The 16201-nt window shown below is 40.2% G+C and overlaps 2 protein-coding genes and 1 long non-coding RNA gene across 11 annotated transcripts; 2 read left to right on the forward strand and 1 right to left on the reverse strand.

The window, feature by feature from the left end:
* Positions 1–377: 377 nt before the first annotated feature.
* LOC105683588 (ATP-citrate synthase) lies at positions 378–11978 on the forward strand. Of its 4 annotated transcripts, XM_048658045.1 has the most exons (12): positions 4066–4182; positions 4429–4547; positions 6572–6927; positions 7025–7218; positions 7430–7740; positions 7825–8143; positions 8236–8668; positions 8746–9071; positions 9155–9674; positions 9764–10069; positions 10154–10571; positions 10644–11978. In XM_048658045.1, exons 3-12 carry the CDS (start codon positions 6586–6588, stop codon positions 10733–10735), a joined length of 3261 nt encoding a protein of 1086 aa, XP_048514002.1. In that variant the 5' UTR covers positions 4066–4182; positions 4429–4547; positions 6572–6585; the 3' UTR covers positions 10736–11978. The 4 variants fall into 4 exon arrangements, with proteins under 4 accessions (XP_012251721.2, XP_048514003.1, XP_048514002.1 ...); XM_012396298.3 differs by lacking the exons at positions 4066–4182; positions 4429–4547 and adding an exon at positions 378–516; XM_048658046.1 differs by lacking the exons at positions 4066–4182; positions 4429–4547 and adding an exon at positions 1681–1788.
* Positions 11540–16049, reverse strand: LOC105683591 (delta-1-pyrroline-5-carboxylate dehydrogenase, mitochondrial). 4 transcript variants are annotated; one of them, XM_048658047.1, is made up of 8 exons: positions 15917–16049; positions 14754–14994; positions 14244–14678; positions 13767–14177; positions 13473–13651; positions 13197–13385; positions 12793–13067; positions 11540–12645 (listed from the first exon to the last, which is right to left on the reverse strand). In XM_048658047.1, the coding sequence occupies exons 1-7, from the start codon at positions 15958–15960 to the stop codon at positions 12833–12835; spliced, it is 1734 nt and encodes a 577-aa protein (XP_048514004.1). In that variant the 5' UTR covers positions 15961–16049; the 3' UTR covers positions 11540–12645; positions 12793–12832. The 4 variants fall into 4 exon arrangements, with proteins under 4 accessions (XP_048514004.1, XP_012251734.2, XP_012251731.2 ...); XM_012396311.3 differs by having other exon boundaries at positions 11540–13067; positions 14754–14967; XM_012396308.3 differs by having other exon boundaries at positions 11540–13067.
* LOC125501681 lies at positions 15310–16067 on the forward strand. Of its 3 annotated transcripts, none has more exons than XR_007279290.1 (3): positions 15310–15450; positions 15551–15825; positions 15926–16067. It is a non-coding gene; the product is annotated as an uncharacterized LOC125501681 (long non-coding RNA). The 3 variants fall into 3 exon arrangements; XR_007279289.1 differs by having other exon boundaries at positions 15551–15821; positions 15926–16066; XR_007279291.1 differs by having other exon boundaries at positions 15551–15839; positions 15926–16047.
* The last annotated feature ends 134 nt before the right edge of the window (positions 16068–16201 follow it).

Consider the following 16201-nt stretch of genomic DNA (forward strand, 5'->3'; position numbering starts at 1 on the left):
CGCCCGAATAAAAATATTTTTACTATTGTCGATTGTAGGCAAGTATTTGTTCTGGTCATTCTGTAAATCATATTCTAAGATTGTAAACCGTTCACATTCATAACAGTTACATCGGAGGGTAGAATTTGTACGTACGATCAGGAAACATGATTTATGGAGCAAAAACGAGATATGAAAAGATCCAAAATCGTTCTTACCAATTCTTACTGCCTTGCTTTAATCATTGACACTTGAATTACATTGATGGGTCAATATACTATACTTGAGGGTCTCTAAATTTACTTTTTGATTTTTGGCGCCATCTTCACTCGGCTGAACTCGCATAGATCGATAAATAATTCGACTGTTGTTCAACTCACGATGTTTTATATTCTTTGCTTGTACTTTACTGACTGGTTCTGTCAAATCTCCCGGTGTGGTTGATGGAGCGTCTCGGCTTTCCTGAAAATCGAATGAATTTCATATACATATATTAATTCTGAATAAAACACCAGCCCCCAGAACATCTGTCAATTCGTGAGTAGTACTGCCAGATATTTTTGGACTCGACCATTATGTATCGTTCGAACGTCAAATTTTTCATTGACAAATTGAGGTACTCAAGGAGGGAAATTCGCGAGAGACTGATTAAACGAAATGCGAACAAAACAAAACCAACGTCAATCTCAATGATTTGAAATATTTTTTCGGAACGTCCATCAGCCAGTGTTACAAGCTACGATCAAATCACACTCAAAAATTTGGTGACTATCAATCTAACCTTATACCTTACTATCCAACCTCAAAATATATACTTGATTTTTTCATCCAACAATCTGTCGTCATAGTTTGTACTCTTTGGATATGTCAATGGCGACATTTGACATCGGTAACGTCACAATCAATCCATAATCCTCTCATACGATCTTCAAATCGGTGTGATTGTTGAATTTTCATTGGAGCGATTAGCATACCAAATCTCCCCAAGGCAGCCGTCGTGTATGTATGTAATATACTTATATATATGTATACATATATTTTATGTACAGATTTGTAGTGACGTATCCGTACAGGAACTCGCAAATTCCGTTTCCTCATCTTTCGAAGTAAAGCCGGTGACATTCGGTAATACTTCCCATTGTTCAGCATGAATTTCGAACATTCTGATTATGCCAGGTATTGGTACGTACGTACGTATACATATACGAGATGTATATGGGTATAGGTACGAGTGGAATGACCTGCGCGAGTTTTAAAATATTTCTTTCTCGATTACGTCGTAGCTATATAAATGCTGACGTTGAGAGGTAGGAAAAACAAGTTGCCTCTTGGTTTTTTATCCTCTTTCACACATTTCTTATACTGTAAAAATCATCTTTCTTTATAGATCTATAATCAGAGAAACCCACTTTACCCGAGCCCCAGCTACCCAATTACGTTGAGCAGCGATATAAGCTTGGAATATCCGTTATTCACAGATGACACCGCAAATGCAAATTGATTTACGCAATACTCGCACTTTGACTTATTGGCAGCCTAGACTCGGGAGCACCGGTACCTGGGAGTCTTTAATCTGCCGTTTTTTTCTTTAAAGTATCGGTAGGTGACGTGTAAATAAATATCTTCCGTCGACCGATGCGTCCGGCGTCAATTCGCGACACAGTTTTAACGTGAGTTTCGTTCAGGTCGATCGTCGGTACCAGGTGCAGGTGCAGGTGGTGATTGGCGACGATACCTGCAGCTGAAGAGGCTCTAAACTAGATCGGAACGTCACCTCAGAAGGTTGCACCTTTCGGAAGAAAAAAAAGAGTAGATATAAAAAATAGCCAAAGATAATAGCCAAGGATGGGATCGGGGTTGTGGGCTTGCAGGGAAATTTTTGAACTTGATTCGATAGAAACGAGAAAGAAAGAAATAACGTTGTCACGTCAGGCCGCTTCCCAGTTACATTTTTCTCCTACTGATGTCAAATCGGTTAAATAATTACCAAATCGAGTGCACTTATCGATCGTGACTATCACGTCTTTACCACGACGCGGTCATTTAATGTGGCATCACTCCGTGTCGTTAATATATATCACATCAGAAGTCATGACCTCCACGAAAAGACATCATCGTCGTTAGCAATCACGTAGTACACACACAATACCTATTCTACCAACTCAAAGCGCTTCCGCGTGCAGCTTTTTTATTTCTCTACGTTTTTATCAATCGATGAACACATAATTTTATCGCGATATGTGATAATCATCGACGTCGAATCCACACAAATAATTAGGTAACTATAGACGCTGGGGTTCGTTTTAAAAAAATATATGAATATTATATCACATCTTTAACGTACGTACGTAACCCGTCCGTATTTATGCTCGCTAGTAAACTATGTAGTATGATTTCGCTAGTCGGTGGCCTGACCGAATTTCATTCCGCATGAATGAAACTCATTCAATTAAATAGTTATAGTCTCGTGCGCCAAGTACACATGGTTTAATAATGCGTAAACCCTTAACGAATTACGAGATAAAATAGAATAATTAAACTATTCAAAAGCTCTTCTAAGAACCGCACCGCGATGCATTTTATTCGGTCGTTAATATTCCCACCCCCAAGAAACTATTTATGCATCCGAGAAGATCGACCGTGGCTGATACTTTTTCTTTGATTGTGTTTTTCTTCTCCTCTTTTTTCAACAAGTAATTGATAACGAATAACATAATGGTTGATGCAATTTGTTTCATAAGCCTTCAATATTGCACGGCGGTGGGGTGATTTCGTTGTGTGGGCGATTCAATTGGATATAGGTATATGCATGTGCACATGGTATATACCTATATAATATTGAAGCAAATTCTGGTGTTGGTGATAACAAAGTCAGCGATTTCGCTCGCGTGGTGGTGGTGTGACCTTTTCGCCACGTGGTATCAACCTGAGCCTATCGCTGTACCGCCTGATATCCCTAACACAACGAGATGTCTAATTACGTGTATATCACACGTACACAACGTCCACCTAAATTCTTATTTGTATGTATGTTTTAACATCAGATGTGAAAAAAACTAAGGATAAAAAGGCTGCCCTTTATTGTGCAGGTTTTACATTTTTTACGTGGAGCGCATATCGTCACCCCTATTCATCCAATTTCAACATTTCTTGCCATTGTCAGAGGCGATTATCTATACTTCTTTTTTGAATTATTTTTGCAAAGGATCCTAATCGAAGTCCAATTTTCTTACAACTGGATGCTTCGGTTGTCCCCTGCACGAGTACTACGTTGAGTATTTTTTATCCACTGGCTATTATATGGCTGGTATACATATGTAATGAACAAAATTTTAATGTCACAGATTGAATTCTAATTCCTCAGTGCACACATACATTTGTACATATATATATATATATTTCAATCCGTCCTTTCACTTGCGATCGGTGTAGATATATACCTATGTAAAAGTCTGCACGTATCTATTTCATATTCATTTTATTTTTGTACATACGCGTTAGGAAAATTGCTAATTACTCCGAGTAAACAGATTTAGGCGTTAGAGGAAAGTGCATCACTCGTATCCCGCGTACACCTTAGTTAGCTAACATTTTCAAAATTGAAAAAAAAAAGAGTTGAGAAAAAAGCGTATGAAAAAATCAATTTCATAATTACGTATACACCACAAGTGTTCAAATTCTCATAACGGATATACCTAAGTCCAATTCTCTTAACACAGATAATTCATACGAATAGGTATTGTGAAAAGCAAGTACATAAATGTATATGTATACGCATATAGGCGCGTAACTTTTAACGCGTGAGGATGAATAATCCGCGACGCGGTTACGCCGGGGAGTGGAGGAGCAAAGGGAGGATCGTGATTATAATCATGCACATACGAGTATATCTGTATAAGCGTATACCTATGTATGAGAAAAAGCGAAGACGTGTTCAAAAAATATCGGAAAAAATTTCAGAGAATCGTACGATATTCGTGGCTTTTGCCGATTGCTGCTACTGGATTATCGGCAAGGACGCGTTTGATAGCCTGCCTCGGATTTAAATATCGTCCGTCTCTTTACAACCACGTATATAAAACGTATATCCTACACATATATACATCTCCACGTATATACACTCGTATTATATGAGATCGCGTGGTAATACCGCGATATTTCAGTACGCCGCGAGCATTCGCCGAGTGAAAACGTGAAGCGTGCGTACGTATATTTTACCCGGGTGTACATCGTATCGTCGGTAGTCACATAAAGATAAAAAGAGAAAAAAGAAAAAATCATTTCACCCGAAATTTTCTGCACAAATTTTTTTCTTCATCGTACAAATATCTAATACACGGGCGTAATACATCTGTTCTTTTTTCTTTTAATTTTTTGTCAATTTTCATTTATCTTATTTATAATCACTGTCATTTTATATATTAATAATTCATGTACCTGGATTTACAGTGTATGTAGACACCGTACATAGGTATATATCTGTAAGATATATTGTGAACAGTTGCATTCAGTTAAACGCTGTGCGGAGGAATCGTAAATTTATTTTACACCCTGCAGCCGATACTACGGTGGGTAGATTATTGATGCATCAATATCTGGTCGCATACGTGTGAAATTTTAATCAGCGAAAAATATGTCAAATATCGAATACTCTTTTTTTTCTTCGCCTCTTTGCGCTTTTCAAATAACATGAACGGTAAGCAACAATTCAGTTGCGAAGGCGATGCAATATTTTATCTTTTGTATGTTAATGCATTTTGCACCGTGATAAGAAGAGAAAAAAAGGGTGTACAGGGGAATGAATGTTTGATAAAATATATTCATTTTAACAAACGTCGTTCAACTTGCAATTGGTACATGTACATGTACGAAGAGGTATTTACTTCACTTATGAAACAGATTTATTCTGAGCGCGATGAGATTAAATATTTAATATTTGTCAGCAAAACGCAGCATCTTCCGATCGATCGTATTATTATTATTCATCTCTTTTTCTTCATTTTTATTTTAACGTCTTCCCCGCTCTCCGTTGCAACACACAAACGGCACGATAAGAACTTTTTTCTTCACTTTGAAGAAAAAAACTTTTTTGCGACCTTTTTTTTTTTTTCTCTCATTTTCTTGAGTTCTTTACGTTTGCGCGCGTATATTATCATTCATTAAAACAGCGATGTTTAAGTCAAGGCTGTCTTATTGACGTAAGGTTCCGGTACATCATTGGTAATTCATTCTTCAAATGACGCGTTCAGCCTCTCCTTTATATAGGTAATAAGTTTGAATATGGACATGTGTTGTTTAACATGCGAGATTTCCTTTTTTTTTCCTTTTTTTTTCCTTTTGTCAAAAAATTCTGCAGAGGAATGCCTTGCGGTGGAAGCTCTCCAGAATTCGTATGAGAAATAATATACAAGTCGCCCCTGCTGACGGACCGAAATAAAAATATACATCCGTAGAGGACCCGTGACTCGTGAACGAGAAACTAGATTTGTAATCAAAGAAAGTTTCAGCGAGAGAAAGTAACGCCGATACAAAACCGAAATGTACTGTGCTGTATTAATTTAGAAAGAGCTGTCGGAATTTCTAAGCTGTACATATCGATGGCGCGTTTATCGGAACGCTAATCGCTGTTTTCGTTATTACCTATTCATTAATTGGTCAGGATTTTTTTTTTTTCTCTCCAAAAGTTTGAAAGTATAAAATACTATTTGAAAATTTCGACGCCCGCGAAGCTGAGTCCTGTTTGTCTTATCGTTATCTGGTTGATTAATTTAAATGCCATTCAAAAATCGGTCATAAAGTAGAGTAAATAAGACGAACGACGTTTTAATAAGAAGATTTCAAGCGTCAAAGTCGATGCGATTATCTATTGTAATAAATACGGCTATATCCGTGAAAAGTAACGCCACATCGTGGAACGTGTCATATTTTTCGCTGCGTCGAGCACAAGTGAAAGTATTACTCGGTGTAACGTTGAATTTAAGTTGACACACCATACGTTTCGGTGTGAATCGTATTTCGAATTTAATAGAAAACTCATATCTTATACAGCTGATTTTTGGGCGTCCTCGTTTTATTCTGATGGGGTGATTAGTAGTCTGGATTGACGTAGTATGCGAGTTGTGTACGTACACCGGGAATAATTAATTATTATTTGATTGCCAAATAAACGATAGAAAGGAAAAAAATTACTATTCATTTATAAATGCAGAGAAAAATTAGCATGACGTAGAAATAAGCATACGTTTTACTCAGCCTTCGCTCGGTCATCTTGATAATTTTTTGACCCAGTCAGGAACTGACCAAAAGTCCGAAGGTAAATTCGAATAACTGGTTCTCCGACTTTCTGTCCAACTATTTAACGCGATACCTATAGGCATATACTACCTGCCCGGGTCGCTCTGGTTCGCTTTTATTTCTTGAGTGACTTCTGCAAAACTAACGGTGCCTAGAAATCAAATACCTCAACCCCCCAGTTCAGAATCACTGTTAAATTGCTAATTACTTCTAACTGTTTCCATTTGCTTTCGACCTGTGCTACGATCAGTTGCGACGATATTTGCGCCCTTGTAATCGTGGGAAATTTTTATTTCAGAATATTTCTTCAAAATGTCAGCAAAGGCAATCCGCGAGGCTACGGGCAAGGCTCTGATTAATCGTAACCTTGCCAAGGGTACCGCAGCAGCGAAATGCCGGTTCGTCGCCATCGACGAGAACACAAACTGGGTGCATATTGCCGATGAAAATCCGTGGCTCAAAACCGAAAAACTAGTGGTGAAACCGGACCAGCTGATCAAACGTCGTGGGAAATTGGGACTGATCAAAGTCAATGCTGACCTTCGCACTGTTCAAGAATGGGTCAAGGAACGGATGAACAAGGATGTACAGGTCGAAAAGGCAACGGGAAAATTGAAGACGTTCATAATCGAACCATTCTTACCTCATAAAGACGTAAGGATTTTTTTTCCTTCTTCGTTAGCTCTTTGGAAAAATAATCTGAAATCATGCGAGATTATGCAACGGTTGATAAACGCTTTGTTTTTTATAGGATGAAGAAGCGTACGTTTGCATATATTCCCACCGCAAAGCGGACACAATTTTGTTCCATCATCAGGGTGGAGTGGACGTTGGTGACGTAGATGCCAAAGCTCTAAAATTGGATGTACCGGTGGGAGCATCTGCCCCTGACCAGGATACATTGATAGATAAATTGTTAATCAACGTATCCCCGACTAAGAAGCCGTGAGTAGATGTCTCGCTTTGGCAAAGTAATTATACGCCGTTGACGCAAACAACTTTTTATGCAAATATGATTTTTCTTCGCAATTCTAGTTGGTTATCAATTGCTCATTCGAAACAGCTTGGGGATAGTATGCTGCGTAATTTTTAAATCCTTTTTTGTGAAAAATTTCATCGTCCGCACAAATTCAGATCTGGGTTCTCCTAATTCCAGGATGATTGCCAAGTTCATCGAAGCTCTCTACAAACTATACGTTGACCTCTACTTCACTTACTTGGAAATAAATCCCCTGGTCGTCACCAGCGAGTCGATATACGTTTTGGATCTCGCTGCGAAGCTTGATACGACCGCTGACTTCATCTGCCGACCTGTCTGGGGTGAAATCGACTACCCACCTCCGTTTGGCCGCGATGCTTACCCCGAAGAAGCGTACATCGCGGATTTGGACGCCAAATCTGGCGCTAGTTTGAAATTAACAATCCTGAACAGGAGTGGGCGCATATGGACAATGGTCGCCGGCGGAGGTGAAGAATCATTTCGACATCTCTAATCTACGTTGATACGTCCGATTATCACCTGGAATAAAATTAAAAATATTTATTTCACAGGTGCCTCTGTCATTTATTCCGACACCATTTGCGACCTCGGTGGAGCTTCGGAGTTGGCAAATTACGGCGAGTATTCTGGCGCCCCTAGCGAACAGCAAACTTACGAATACGCAAAGACCCTTTTGAGCCTGATGACCAAAGAGAAGCACCCCGATGGAAAGGTATTAATAATCGGGGGCGGTATCGCCAACTTCACCAACGTCGCAGCGACCTTCAAAGGTATCGTCAAGGCCCTCCAGGAGTTCCAGCAAAAGTTGATCGAGCACGATATCAAGATTTTCGTCAGGAGGGCAGGACCGAACTACCAAGAAGGTCTGAGGTAAGTCGATCGAGTCCGAAATGCGTTTCGAACCTGGTGAGCGGGTGCAAAAGTTTCGTGTCATTGAGGATAACTTTGAATTTTACCAACAGGATCATACGGGAAGTTGGAAAGCGCCTAGGAATTTCCGGCTATGTTTTCGGGCCCGAAACGCACATGACAGCCATTTGTGGCATGGCACTGGGCAAGAAACCGATTCCTGACCCAGAGGCGCAAGAGTTTTCAACGGCAAACTTTCTCCTTCCCTCCGGGCAAGACGTCGGCCCAGCAGCACCCCCAAAGTCCACCTCTGGCTCACCCGCTGCTGAGCAAAGACTCAAGACAAATGATAACGTGGATTCGTCCGGTGGGCAAGAATTGTTCAGCAATAAAACTAGAGCTATAATTTGGGGGATGCAAAACAGAGCTGTTCAAAGTATGCTCGACTTTGACTTTGTCTGCAGGCGAACGGAACCTTCCGTAGCAGCGATCGTGTATCCGTTCGTTGGCGATCACAAGCAGAAATTTTACTGGGGCCACAAAGAGGTGAGCCGAATTTTCTCGGCGAAGCGAAGAAAAAAATCTATGTTCTCTAAAATGCCGATATTCGTTATTGTCGACAGGTGCTGATCCCTGTTTACAAACACATGAAAGACGCCATGAGCAAGCATCAGGATGCGGACGTCATGGTGACCTTTGCCTCCCTCCGTTCGGCGTACGACAGCACCGTCGAGACGCTACAATTTCCCCAAATCAGAACCATCGCCATAATTGCCGAGGGAATTCCTGAAAACATGACCAGGAAATTGATACTGCTCGCGCAGGAGAAGGGGGTTACCATTATAGGACCGGCGACCGTTGGAGGAGTGAAACCAGGTTGCTTCAAGATCGGAAACACCGGTGGCATGATGGATAACATTCTGCACAGCAAACTCTATAGGCCAGGAAGGTGGGATCCGGACACCGTTGTCAATTTACAGTCGACATCGGCCGCTGTCTCTTCTTTTTACACATAATCGTTGCGTGTTACAGCGTCGCCTACGTCTCACGATCCGGGGGCATGTCGAACGAGCTGAATAACATAATTTCGAAAGCGTCCAACGGGGTGTTGGAAGGTGTGGCTATCGGTGGAGATCGTTACCCTGGCACTAATTTTATGGATCACATAATGCGTTACCAGGCTAATTCTGACGTGAAGCTCATCGTTCTACTGGGTGAAGTGGGGGGTGTGGAAGAGTACGAAGTCTGCGAAGCTCTGAAGGCAAAGAGGATAACGAAACCGCTGGTGGCTTGGTGCATAGGCACCTGCGCGAGTATGTTCAAATCCGAAGTACAGTTTGGACATGCGGGTTCGATCGCGCATAGCAATCTAGAAACAGCCTTGGCAAAGAATGCGGCACTCAAGGCCGCAGGAGCTTACGTCCCGGAGAGCTTCGACAACCTTGGTGACCTTATTCAGGAAGTCTACCGAGGACTGGTCACAGCTGGGGTCATCCACCCGGAGCCAGAAGTCCCACCACCCACTGTCCCCATGGATTACAGCTGGGCCCGGGTTAGTCGACCTTTTATAATGTTTTTTAAACAATTATTTCGCGCTCTCACGCTCTAAAGTCAAAGATTCTTTCCAACCTTCTATTTCAGGAACTTGGCCTGATTCGGAAGCCGGCGTCGTTCATGACATCAATTTGTGACGAACGTGGCCAAGAGTTGCTCTACGCCGGTATGCCAGTTACCGAAGTCTTGAAACAGAATGTGGGAATCGGTGGGGTAGTTTCTCTGTTGTGGTTCCAACGATGCTTACCTCCTACCTTCTGTAAATTCCTCGAAATGTCGCTGATGCTTACCGCCGACCACGGTCCAGCTGTGTCGGGTGCTCACAACACTATAGTCTGCGCTCGAGCCGGAAAAGATTTGGTCAGCTCGCTAGTTTCTGGATTATTAACCATTGTAAGTGTTTAACGAATGAAGAAATATGGTGGACGTGATAGCAAAAGCATAGAGTATTTCATATGCTGTTGCGTCGCGTTACAGGGGGACCGATTTGGAGGAGCTCTCGACGGGGCTGCTCATATGTTTTCCGAAGCTTACGACGCGGGTCTTCATCCGCAAGAATTTGTGAACGACATGCGGAAGAAAGGAAAACTGATCATGGGCATCGGTCATCGCGTAAAGTCCATCAACAATCCGGACATGCGAGTAAAACTCATAAAGGAATTCGTTTTGGAAAACTTCCCTGCCAGGCCGCTTGTAGAATACGCTTTAGAAGTTGAAAAAATTACGACTAGCAAAAAGCCGAATCTTATTCTCAACGTCGACGGTATGATCGCGTGTGCGTTCGTCGATATGCTCAGGAATAGCGGAAGTTTCACGAGGGAAGAGGCACAAGAATACATAGAAATTGGTGCGATCAACAGTCTCTTTGTACTTGGAAGGAGTATCGGTTTCATCGGTGAGTATTTCCGATTACCTATTCCGAGACAGTGTTTCAAGCAGGGTGTAATAACGGCTCTAATTTTTTCAGGTCATTTCATGGACCAGAAAAGATTAAAGCAAGGACTCTACCGCCATCCATGGGACGACATTTCATACGTCTTGCCCGAACAGTACAATTAAACATAATTTCATGAACCCTAATATTTGTCATAAGCACATAATAATTTCCAAGGTAGTTATATTATCGATTAAAGTATAGAAATTGTCATAGTTCGACGTGGGCGAGGAGCGGTTTTACGAGCTTACATGAACTGAAAACATGCCTCAATTCGTACATGATCTTTCATTTGCAGAGTTCTTATAAACGAATCTGAGTTTTTATAAACGAATTCAACTTACTCAGAACCAAGTTGAATCGCTACAAGTACATTCCACGAAAATTTTGCACCTAGCCCCCACGTACGCACGTTTACCTTTGGAACTGACGAATTAATAATTGATGAGGTTGTTGGCCTGTAATAGAAACGCATACGCGCCTGTTCCCATTTTCTGGCGCTTTGAACGTCCGAAACTTGAAACATTTCGAATTCTATGTGTTATCTAATATGCTACACCTTCTGAAATTATTCAACATTCTTAACGAATCGCGCATTGATACGTCGGTATGAATCATTTTTCGCCTAAGATTAATTTGAAATATATCTGGTGTTCGAGAACGAAGCCGACGTCTATTGATAAAGGAGGGACTAGAATTAGGCGAGTGGAATAATAGACAGCAGTAGAAATGAAAATAAGGTGCAAACGAAAAAGAATTAATATTTGAAAAAAGATAAACTAAGTGCGGCACAGAATCGAAAAGCGCAATCCAAGTCCTCGTAATTTTACGTGGTTTCGAAGTGGAATAAGAATCGCGCCCAGATTTATACGGGTTCGCGGAATAATTGTGATACGACGCGTTGATTAACTCTTCATTCTCAGTAACTGTTTTTTTTTTAACTACTATTATTTTTTTTTAATCCTCGTTTGGAATAGCCAGCGCGTCTTTTGCATGTAATTAAAAATATATATTTTAATCGAAGAACATAATATACTTATGTATACATCCCTTGCTAATTATTAATAACCGACCATAGCTAACGATATTAATTATAAGGGTCCTGCTATTCTGACACCGATGTAGTAGGTCCTAAGCGATCGGAGTACACGAGCGCATTTAATTGTGTAGAATATTTATATTCGTATTATTATTTAGGTTTTTACTTAATCATCGCAATCACGTTCGCGCTGAATGTCTCGATTGCTGTAATCATTGAGTTGATTATTATAAGAGAGATTAAAAATGGATGAAGATATTATCCCCCCTCTGTACAAATGTTGACCAGATGCTTTCAGAATATACGACAAAAAAGATCAACCTTAAAAATGATGAGCAGTTCGTATTTATTTAATTACCTATACCCTTAGAGTAATTATAATTATGACTATCAATTCAATCATTAAAAATATTTTGTGAGATTTGTAAAGATGTTACGCTGTTTTAATTTAACTTTGTTATTACCCAAAAAAATTTTTTATACCTATGTTAGGTACAGGGATAATAACATCAGTTATTAGATGTATAATATATACAGATGACGAACACGTGGGTATACATAAATAAATAATATATGTATAAGTAGAAACACAATTTGTTGTTACTGATACTAAATATCATTTTTGAATGTGAAATGTTCATTTCTAGCACACGATCATTTTTCACACTATAGGTATAAACTCACGGATGAAAAAATAATCAACCGTAATACGAACGGCCGAATTATTTGAATTTAACAACTTTACAGACTCACAAACATATGTATGTATTTACATATCTGATAAATAATGTATAAATAATGGCGTGTACGAATTGGTGTGTCAATGATGTACTGTAAAAGTAACTTACATGTTACGTTGTTGGACCTGTTTGGTACGCGTTGCTCGGATAATCGGGTTCGATAGCTCGTCTGTCCCTCAAAAGTCCATAGTAAAATTCGTCCAGACGACATTAAAAATAATAATTTGCTAAAGACTTGAAGCTCCGACGCTCTGCTCTATGTATGAACGTACACAGTAAACATTGAATGTAAAAAACAGTTCAGGGTTAAAAAGTCGTAATCTTGTCGCCGCGAAGTTACGATTAATTAAAACTATCTTAACTTTGCATCAAATCATAATACGGGATAATTGTTTAGACGTACCACCGGTCGCCCTTCTTTGATAATATTGGACGCACTGCGTCTAGGATCTCATGTACTCATAGTCATACGTTGTGAGCGGTACAAATGTTTCCTTTATAGCCTGTGGCGAAGCCCAACGTAAAGCATAGTGCGGACCACCAGCTTTGTCATTGGTACCAGACATACGACTGCCACCAAATGGTTGCTGTCCTACCACGGATCCTGTCGATTTATCGTTCACGTAAAAATTTCCTGCGGTGTATTTGAGCTCCTCTAGAGCGTACCTCGCCCATTCCCTAAAATAAACGACAATTATAAATAACACTACTCGATTTATACTAAGAGCATAGCAATCTGGTCAACGTTGTAAGATCATTTCTTAATGAACTCGAATCTGAATTGATTTAGTATAAAATTATATTCACAGGTCTGTAGAGAATATTGATCCCGTCAAAGCGTATGGTGTGGAGGACTCGACCAGTTTCAGGGTGGTCTCAAGGTCTGCATCGTTGTATACATAGATTGTTAATACAGGGCCAAAGATTTCTTCAGTCATCAATTTGTCCTTTGGATCCTTTGTGACGATAATCGTTGGTTGTACATAATAACCGAGTCTGGAAGCAACAAGATCAATTACTGCAGTCGCTGCACACATGGTGGAGTAGTTGTCATTCAGAAAGTTTTGAAAGAATATAACTTACGTATCGTCATATGTACCACCGCCGATTATCTCTGTATTCTGAGATTTTTTGGCATGTTCTATGTAGCCGCGGATTCTCTTGAAGGCATTGCGATCGATCACAGCAGAGGTGAATGAAGTCATATCTTGAACATCCCCAATTTTCAACTTATCTCGAACCTCGAGGAGACCGCTCTTAATCTAGATAATAAGGAGAAAAGTATATTTTGTAGTGCTAACACTCTCTTTGACCAACGTTCACAATTTGTTGAATAGGGTACCAGAGATGATCTGGGAAATTCAAAGGAACAGTTACCTTCTCCCATAAAGATTGAGGAACGTACATCCTACTACACGCCGAACACTTTTGACCACTGTATTCAAAAGCGCTTTTGATCGTTCCAAAAATAACAGAGGTAACGTCGGCACTAGGATGAATGAAGTGGTAGTTCTTGCCACCGCATTCCCCAATCATTTTTGGATAATTTTTGTACTTGTTTATATTGTTTCCAACTTGAGTCCACAGTCTATTAAACGTTGGAACAGAGCCGGTAAAATTTATGCCGGAAAGATGCGGCGAGGCAGTTATAGTATCCCCAAATACGGGTCCGTCACAGGGGATGAAATTCACGACTCCTGGAGGCACGCCAGCCTCCTTACAAATCTTGAATATCCACCAGTTTGAGAGCATAGCTGTGTCCGAAGGCTTCCATAGGACGCCATTGCCCTGTATCAAACGTGAAATTGTTCTACCTCAGTGAATTCTTCCAACCGATAAAATTAAAAGTCATACCACTAGCGCTGGGGTGTAACTGAGATTTCCGCCAATGGCAGTAAAGTTGAAAGGAGAAATAGCGGCGACAAATCCATCCATTCCTCGATATCTCATAGAGTTCAGAGTCTCCTCTTCATTCGGTGAGATTGGCTTATACTTGATTGCTTCTTTGAGAAAGTAACCGTTTATTTTAAAGAAATCTATCAGTTCGGCACTGCTGTCGATTTCGGCCTGAATGACAGTTTTACTCTGTCCGAGCATGGTGGCTGCATTCAATTGTTGTCTATATTTATTCTGCATGAGATTTGCAGCTTTTAGCCAGATCTTCAGCCGGTCATCGATCGGGTGTTTTTCCCATTCTCGCTGTGTTTTCACAGCAACATCGATAGCTTTCTGAACCAAGGCTGGAGTGGCATAGTAGAACTTTGCTATTTTGTGCCCATGATCGTGAGGCTGCAGATAAAAAACGTCATGCTCGACACTGGTTATTGAATTATTAATCCGCTACCAAGTCAGAAATTCACCCACCATAACTTGATACTTGACTATATCAGTTTTGAATTCTTCTGAACCAATAACAATGGGTATTTCTTCAATCTCACCGCTCATCTTTTTCAGAGCTGCAAGCAGGTCTGTCCGTTCCTGGCTCTTCTTCGCATAGCCAAGAACGGGCTCGTTCTCCAAAGGGAATTCCGGGGGACATGGTACAGCTACCACAGATGACAATGAACGTACTCCCGCTCTTTTACAAAAGCCATTTAATATAAGGCTAAATAGATAATAAAACAAAAATAGCTTGGATATTGAAATGTAGAGCTGAATGAATGACATAAAAAACGTAATAAAACAACCAAAGACAAGATACTGTAGGGAATTGATAAAAACTTTTCATGTTATTTAATCACATTGAAATAACTGAAGCTGGTATCTGTAATGAAATAAAATGTAGGTAATAATCTCCTTCATCACTGTTACTGCCGCAAAATTGTTATCTCTGTGTAAATATGTACTCTGAGTGAACAAGAGGCATGCATCACTGACTAGAACTTTGATACTAAAGTTTAAGATAGTGGGGGATTTGGTGCTGAGAAATACAATATTTCAGAGTTATATCAGACTGTCATTGGTACAGCTTCACATGGCAGGAACCTCTGTCAATTAAGAAAATTGATTAACAATCTTTCACAAGTATTGTAAAATAATCAGAGGAAGAAACAAATGCAAGGTAATCCTGAATTCATAATAGAAATACATAAATAGAAAATGGAAAACATAAATTTTATGAAAAGTGATTCATGTAATAGCCAGGTCGATAAAACTTCTAGATTTTCATTCAACAAAGCGTTTCTACGGCATCAACAAGACGGCGATGACGTCTGATTGCAGAGGTGGATACCGATACTTCTACCTGGAAAAACTCAGAATGTTGCTAAATGGTGGATGATTAAATTTGCTGCTGGAGAAATTTGTACTGCAATATACAAATGCACCTCAACTTGGAGTATGCATTAGCCCTTGAAGGATGCTGCATCTGTGACTACTTACAATAATTGGAGTACATGTATCAAGTGTGAGAAAACCTAGGAGGAAACTTACGTAGGTATAATTACCTCGGTATGTAGATAAAATGATACATGGGAGTGGCTAATCTCTCCTCTTTTAAAATAAAAATTGTTAACGTTGACACTCACTTTTGCCAGCTGGTGACAATGGTCGGGCGACACACACTCAGCATTTTTCCTGTGGTACAGCTGTTCTGAACCGCCAAATTATGGCCAAATCCGACCGGTGTTACGTGGTGTTGCAGTATGTAGCGTGTGGTGTAGGTATATGCTATATTCGCAGATACATAATAAACGGGAATGCTTTTATTGGCCTTCGGTTTCGCTAAGTGGGCAAGTCGCTAATCACCACTAATTAAATGGCAAACAAATGGTCAGTGAACTACCTCCGCCCACCTGACACGGTTATGGTTA

This window comes from Athalia rosae, chromosome 7 (genome assembly GCF_917208135.1).
Source record: "Athalia rosae chromosome 7, iyAthRosa1.1, whole genome shotgun sequence".
Taxonomy (NCBI): Eukaryota; Metazoa; Arthropoda; class Insecta; order Hymenoptera; family Athaliidae; genus Athalia; species Athalia rosae.